The sequence below is a fragment of the Salminus brasiliensis genome, chromosome 2, assembly GCF_030463535.1.
Source record: "Salminus brasiliensis chromosome 2, fSalBra1.hap2, whole genome shotgun sequence".
In the NCBI taxonomy this organism is placed as follows: Eukaryota; Metazoa; Chordata; class Actinopteri; order Characiformes; family Bryconidae; genus Salminus; species Salminus brasiliensis.
Genome location: NC_132879.1, coordinates 28,978,036 through 28,985,497, shown reverse-complemented (window position 1 = coordinate 28,985,497; position 7,462 = coordinate 28,978,036). Strand labels below are relative to the sequence as shown.

At 40.7% G+C, this 7,462-nt stretch overlaps 1 protein-coding gene across 1 annotated transcript; it reads right to left on the bottom strand.

Annotated features, from left to right (window-relative positions):
- Positions 1–1,696: 1,696 nt before the first annotated feature.
- On the bottom strand, positions 1,697–7,462 carry glcea (glucuronic acid epimerase a). Its single transcript, XM_072673785.1, has 4 exons — positions 7,044–7,462; positions 6,021–6,621; positions 5,639–5,878; positions 1,697–4,579 (listed from the first exon to the last, which is right to left on the bottom strand). The coding sequence occupies exons 2-4, from the start codon at positions 6,508–6,510 to the stop codon at positions 3,555–3,557; spliced, it is 1,755 nt and encodes a 584-aa protein (XP_072529886.1). The 5' UTR covers positions 6,511–6,621; positions 7,044–7,462; the 3' UTR covers positions 1,697–3,554.

The following is a 7,462-nucleotide window of genomic DNA, read 5'->3' as shown; positions in this document are numbered from 1 at the left end:
AGCAGGCATCGCAGTCGAGCTAAGATGCTGTATCACTACGGCAGGGAGAATAATGGAACACAGAGCACACGGATCCAGCTTTGTTGTTGCCTTCGGGTCGTACAGTCAGAAATTGCGTATTTACGAGATGTATGGCAAGCAGTTTTAGCCTGAAATACCGCAACTAACTCAACCTTTTGCTGTTTTAATAGTATCATTTTTTTTATTAGATATCAGACGTCAGATCCACGTCTCTATAAAGACATTCTGACGAGAGGATGATTACATATCCTTGATGGAATTTGGACTTTGTTCACCTTACCATTGGGTTACATGGCATCACACTCTTATCTAATGACATTTTTACTAGTAAAAACTCCAATCACGAAGATCTACAACTATTTTTAGTTGTAAAGTAGTCATTTCATATATCTACACTGTAAACTAGTATTTAGATGTAATAATGCATAACTGACATCGTTTTTCACATGCAGTAGAAAATGTAGTAGACAAGCTGCCGTCATGCTGCAAGTAGAGAGAAGTAGTGGAAAAATCCATTGAAACAACAGGATCTACAGCATAAAAAAAGAAAACCCTGATTATTCTATTTATTACATCCTTCAACATTATGTGGAAATCTTGTGTTTAATGTTACACCACCGAAAGCTGTTTTTCATTAATTATGTCCAATTTAACCTATTGTCACATTACACTGAAATGTAAAAATATAGCCACCACCAGCATTAAAATATGAAACTTTAGCTGGTTCATTTTTATTGTAAAAATCTGTCAAAAGGAAAATGAAGAGCACCACTTGGAATAGAAAACTACATTATAAATTATATTTGATGATTTGAAGAGGCTCAATTTAGGATCAACTTCTTGGGACCCTTTTTTGTCAGAAACCGTGTCCCTTTGTTATACATGTACATCAGATCCAAAAGTATTCGGACAGTGGTGTAATTTTATAATCTGGACTCTGTATATCACCTTAATAGATTTGAAATTAAGCAATCAAAGTGTGATTGAACTGTATACTTCCAGCTCGATTACATGGGCTTTAACAAAACAACACATTAATGTACACAATATTGTATAAAACATTAGGAATCAACAATTTGGTCAATTTGTAAAAAGAAGGAAAGCACTGGCCAACAACACCAAAATGAATGGGATACAGCTAAAGTGGAGCATCATATCAGTGCCAGGAAGATGAGTTGCACATTGCACTGCATATCACATTAAGCTCCAATGATCCAAATAATTCCACATCATCTGTTAAGCATGGTGGAGGCGCTGTTATGGCACTGGCATGTTTAGCTGCCAATGGAAGTGGGTCACTGAATTTCACTGATGATAGTAGTAGCAGGATGAATAGAGATGAATAGACATCATTGACTGCAAATGATTTGCATTCAATTAATTAAAATAATCATTATATTAATATTTATATTAGTTGTTCAATTAGTTTTGAACCTGTAAAAATGAAAAAAATAATTGATTTCAGTGATTAAGTGATTCCTAAATAGTTAAAGCAATTGTTGTTAATAAATATGCTGAAGTTTTACTTCTGTTCCTTTTTTCTTGGAAATTGGGCAACTTGAGTAAATTTCATTATTTATTTATATGAAATATATTATATATTTCATGCATTTCATTATACTGCTCTATGCTGCGCATTAGCAATCTGATGTTCATCAAAGAATATTCATTCAACTTTTATTTAAGTACTTTTATTTGAGCTCATATTATAAAAACAATCAAGCAGATTTTCTACACCAGCACATTTTTCTTGTATTTGTTACATAAGCCGTGTGGCTTGTTGCTTAAAATTTAATTTTTATGATCAAATGACCAAAGAAATGTCAAATTTACAGTCAATAACCACATAAAAAATAAATACAACATGTACAATGTACAACATATCACTCAAACTATTGCACACATCCCACAAGACCTTAGAACCATAGAACCAACAATTCCTTGTCATGAAGCGGCACAATATGCTGTTCATCATTGCTCAGTTTTACTCTACACAGATTCACAGTCCTAATGTTTGCTTTTATCACTGCTGTTTTTACCAAATCATAGTATGCTAAATTGAATGTGCTTATCTTAAAGTGCATGTAAATATCGGAATTGCTTTTACTGCTTAACCGCTTTTTCAGAAGTATAAAGGAACTATCACTATTAGTACAATCGTTTATGTGTAAGAATCTTCTAAAAAATCTCATCAGCTTCATAAATGCGAATGTATGTGAACTACGCTTAAACTACTGGATGATATTTCTCAGCTGTGACTAGGGATATCCTGATCAATACTGTCCTCAATATTGTCATTAAATCTAAAGTATGTGCCAAGTGTAAAAGGATTTGTATTTCCTAAGACAATACAGCCACACAATGCACACCTGAAGTACACTGAAGTAAGCAACATCATTCTTCATAGCCAATTTATATGCACCAATCAACCATAACATTAATACCAGTAATAAGTAATGACAGGTGATTTGGCAAGGGCTGAGTCAGAGCATCTCTAAAGCATCAGGTAGGTCTTGTTGGATGTTTCTGGTATGCAGTGGTCAGTACCTACTACCAATGGTCCAAAAAAGGACAACTGGTAAGCTGTCGACAGGGCCATGGGCACCTCAGACTCATTAAAGCAAGCCCAACCTCACAACTTACAGAACTTAAAGGGCCTGCTGCTAATGTCTTGGTGCCAGATACCACAGGATGCCTTCAGAGGTCTTGTGGAGTCCATGCCTCGAATGCTCAGATCTGTTCTGGTGGCACAAGGGGGACCTACTCAGGGCAGATGGCGCTAATGTTATGGCTGATCAGTTTATCATTTTCAAATGCTGTAGGAAAATCAATGACATTTTAGAGTATGCATATGTTAAAGTGGAAGCAGGCAGAAGTTGATTTAACTAAAATGAACTGAACTAAAGTTGAGCTTTAAACAGTTTAAAGTCTAATATAGTCTATATTAGTGTAAAGCTTTAATATAAATGTATATAAATTGTATATTTAAGTGAAGTGTATTTAAATGTCTGTTTTAGAATGTCTTGAACCCGCTTCCTTTGCTCGTTAACTAGCTCCAACATTCACAATGCACTCCATTTTCTGCTTTGAATGCGTTGCTAACGCTAAGCTGAATATTCCCAATTCCGGTTTAACAGTTTTTATTGAAAGGCATCTATCTTAACCACAGATGAAATGTTAACACTGAAGATACAAAAAGTGACTATTGGGCTGTATTCATTTTCAACATTTTCAAGGCCAAATAGTTCCATATGGGGACATTTAGACTGCTTGTTAATTACTAAAAATGTGAGGATAATGTCTGTTTGTCACCTCTCCAACAGTGAGTTGAATATAGCCAATTCGATCCAATAAAATATACCTTGATTGGCCACAGTTCTGATCTTCCAGACCAGATTGGGACATCCCTGACTGTCCCGTTTCGTACACAGCAGCATTTCAACAACTCTTTATTGTTTTTGTTGTTGCACAGATTCTGCTATTAACAGTTCAGGAGATTCTCTATAGTAAAAATCAGTCCTTTTAGGATAAATCTAGTTGTGCTTGGCACGACCCCCTTTCAGATAAGTCTTCCAGCGTTTGGCGTAGTCTCTGAAAATAGGTGAACTATCTATGGAAGCCAGCAGCTGCAGCTGGTTTATGTGAGTGGTGTGGTAGTCCCAGCGTGCTAGATTTGGTGCTACACCCAATGTGAAATGTCTCAGGTCGTACACAGTCCCAGAACCTGTGTCAAACAGTGGCAGCATAGCTTTCAGCGACTCTAATCCTCGGCTGAACAGTATGCCTGCCTCTCTGCCAAATTTGTCACCTGCTATTTCTGCCACGTCAAATAGACCAATCAGAGAGTAGATGAAGCCATTAAGCACGAAGGAACTGGGCGTGGTTGGGTACTCTTCATACCAGTCGTACTTGTTCATGAACAGGGCCTTCACACCATGCTGCTCCGATGTCCGTTTGAATGGTGCCGTGGCCCTCATAGCAGCGCTGAGGTACACCGGGTCATGTGTGATCAGGTAAGCCCGCACCAGTGTGGACATGGCTTGGCCTTGGGCCATGGCCGAGTACCAGCCAGGCTCCAAGGTCCTAAAGCCCTCCCCCAGCTTCCGTGCCACTCTGATGGCCCACCCGCCACGCTCGTCCTGATTGCGCAGGAGCCAGTCACTCGCCGCGAAGAAGGCAGCCATGTGAGCTGTGGACGAAATGCTGATGTTGCTGATGAAGCCTGAGCCGTGCAGTTCCAGCTGGACCACGCGCCGAGGCATGATCCGAGTCGCCTTCACTACTTTTGTATTGGACAAACCGACCCCCTTACGCAGGTCAGTAACCAGGTCTCGACTCAGTGTACTCCAGCCTGTTCGGGGGCCGATGCCGTAGGTGATGTGCCTGTCCTTAAAGGAAATGAGGAGGGAGCTAGTGACGTAGTGGAGGACATATGGGGGACCTTTCTCCGTAGTCTCCAACACCACTGATACGCTACCATTGGAAGTGAACTTCACATTGAAGGATAGGACAAAGTCCTTGGAATTGTCCAGAGGCAGAGATACACCCTCAGAATTGTCTACACAAAACAAAGGAGACACAACTGTTGAGAGGAAAACAGTTAACTGGATTATCTGGATTTTTTATGAGTGCCACCTACATTGTAGGTTAAAATGGGAATACTAATCTTCAACATAGCAAATAAAGACAATATTTCGCTCTTGGGCAGGGCAAACTGCAAACTTGTTTGTTAATGCAAATAGGCTAAAAAATAAAGATAACCTTAGATACTACCCGACACAGTCAGTACTGACCTTTCAGTGTACAAATGCTAACCTTGGGGTGGTACTCTTAATGGTACATTAGGGAACATAATTGTATGTTACTATATGTAAATGTTCTGCTGCAGTTACATATATGTTTAAGTGACATTTGCTCCATACACTTTGCCCTGACTCCAGCCTTTTTTACTTTTCATTTACTTGCAGTGCAGTAAAAGAGTTTTTTGGTAACACTGTGATAATGTGCTAAAATATCTGCATTTTACTCATTTACACATTTAACTTTTGTTTATAATGTTAATCAAGAAAGCTATAGTTCCAGTGTCTACATTTTAGAAATGTTTATCTATCAGTATCAACATCAGCAGATTTATACATGACAATAATGGATATCAGCATCAGTATTTCCACATATGTGCATCCCTAATTTAAATACTTAATAAAAAAATGATTAAATTCAAAGTCTGTGTTCAAAGACAGTAAGGCAGTGGAAAGTTTATTCCACCTTGACGCCTATCTTCCCTGTTTCCTGCAGACTTTAAGACTATAAGATTTTTTTCAAATTAGGTCTGGACAGGGTTTTGACCATTGCTGTCAGGTTGAGGGGGCCTGTCCACTTTAGGTTTAACATGTAAGTGGGCAACAACAGGAAGCCAAAGAGTGATGCACAGCAGCACAGTAACATGGATAAGCTTAATAAGACTTAATTAAGACGACTAGCTGTGTCTTCAAAGACACTTCATTTGGGATCAGGAACATACCAACCTAGAACTGTACCCGAAATGTACCTGAACTATGGTGTGTTACATTGACTTACTTGTACTCAGTGTCTGACAGTTCATTGTGGCAGCACCTACCTGGTGTGCTGAACTGGTGAACAGTTGCTGAGTTGCCTGGGTCATGGAGCTTGGCCAGTGAGCAGCCCTTAGGAACTGTCCAGAGATTGGGGCTGCCATCTCTCTCTTCCACCGTACCATAAGTCTTTATGTCAGGGGGCTTTTCTGTAAGGTTCTTACTGTAGTGACTTAGTCCGTACTGAGCAATCTGAATAGGGTAAAAGTAGCCCTGTGGGCCCCACTGGGTGGATATGGGCACACCTAAAAAACAAAGTAAAAAGAGCAAAGTTAGATGGAATTCTAAATCAATCCTTGCTGCAGAAATAATTTGATAGAATCCCAAATAATAACAACTTGCTATTAAAATAAATAACTCAATTTCACTGCAGAAGAAGTCACATACCCTCTACTCCACTGATGCACTTCACTCGGTCTCGGACCTCCACGTTGTAGCCCTCAAATGACATAAAGACCCCATCTGGATGATAGGGCTCTCTCTGGGCGTACACCCGTGAGTAGCTATGAGAGAACTCGAAGCGCTCCATACCCTCATACTGCACCAGACGTCCGTACACGTCAAAGTACTTCTCCACCCAGCTGAAGGGCAGATACACCTCACCACCTTCGCGGCGCCCTTTGATGGTGAAATCTTCATTGATGAGGCAGTCGATCTGCTCATAGGGGACCTCCTTGGCCACTGGCGGAGCCTCAGGGGGCTGCCCATTTTCCTCCTCCTCCTCTGGGGTGGGTGCAGGCTCAGGTTGGGGTTTGGTTGGGGTGTGGAAAGTCACATCGCTGGAGCACTTGTTCCATAGCAGCACGGTGATCAGAGCAAAGACGGCACAGATGACTATCAGAGTCTTGTGGTTGACTCTTGCCACCAAGCAGCGCATCCTCACATCACAGCCATGCAGAGGCAACGGATCTAAGTCTGGAAGACATCTCAGGGAAAACTGCAGGAGCTGCCTGCCTCAAGTCTGCCTTCAGGCTCTGGTGCTTCCTGCCTAAGGAATTCCAGCAATGATCATAAGGCAGTTTATTTAAACATATCATGTATTACAGACAGAAACACGTTAACAACTTAGTTATTCTTCAACTTCAGCATTAAGGGCAAGGTATGACCATGACAGCTACCGTACACCAAGTCAATCAAGTGTAATGGTGCTGTGCTGACGGTCATAAATTGGCTAACTCGCTCATTACAGTCATTAATGGCTAGAGCTAAGGAGGATCTGCAGATGATCGCCATGAAACAGCTAGAGCTACATTTAACTTCCTCCGTTTTGTAATGTGTATGAATGAATATGACTCTTTATTCGGGCAGTACGGGCTGGATCTGAGGCTGCAGGGATTCACGTGATTTTAAATGCGAAAGAGGGCGTTTGGTAGAAATCAGTTGTAGAAAAGCAGAAATCGTAACACTCACCTGCACCAGCTTCCTGCTCAACACGGGCCCACAGCAGAGTAGAAAAGAGCTGCGGCTGTAATCTGAATTTTAAGGCTATTTTCAATGAACAGACAGCAAATCTGGGCACAAACAAAGCCCTCTTCTTCCAAACCTGCATCACTGTACATCACTGAGTGACACCGCGCCGAGCCAATGGAAAAGCAGACGACAGCCACACTGTCCAATCAGACAGTCGGGAAGGCGTGGCTTCAAGAGATTTACTATGTGCTGTATGATAAGAACTGGTGCTGTAAGGTAATAACAAATTACCAGCTTGTCTCTAATGGTTAAACGAAAGGATTGTAAGGATTCCCAATTAATGATAAACATTAATATCCGTAATCGGTGACCACTCTTACAGTCGTTCGTCTGTAGCACCGAAGATGGCTTGTGTAATC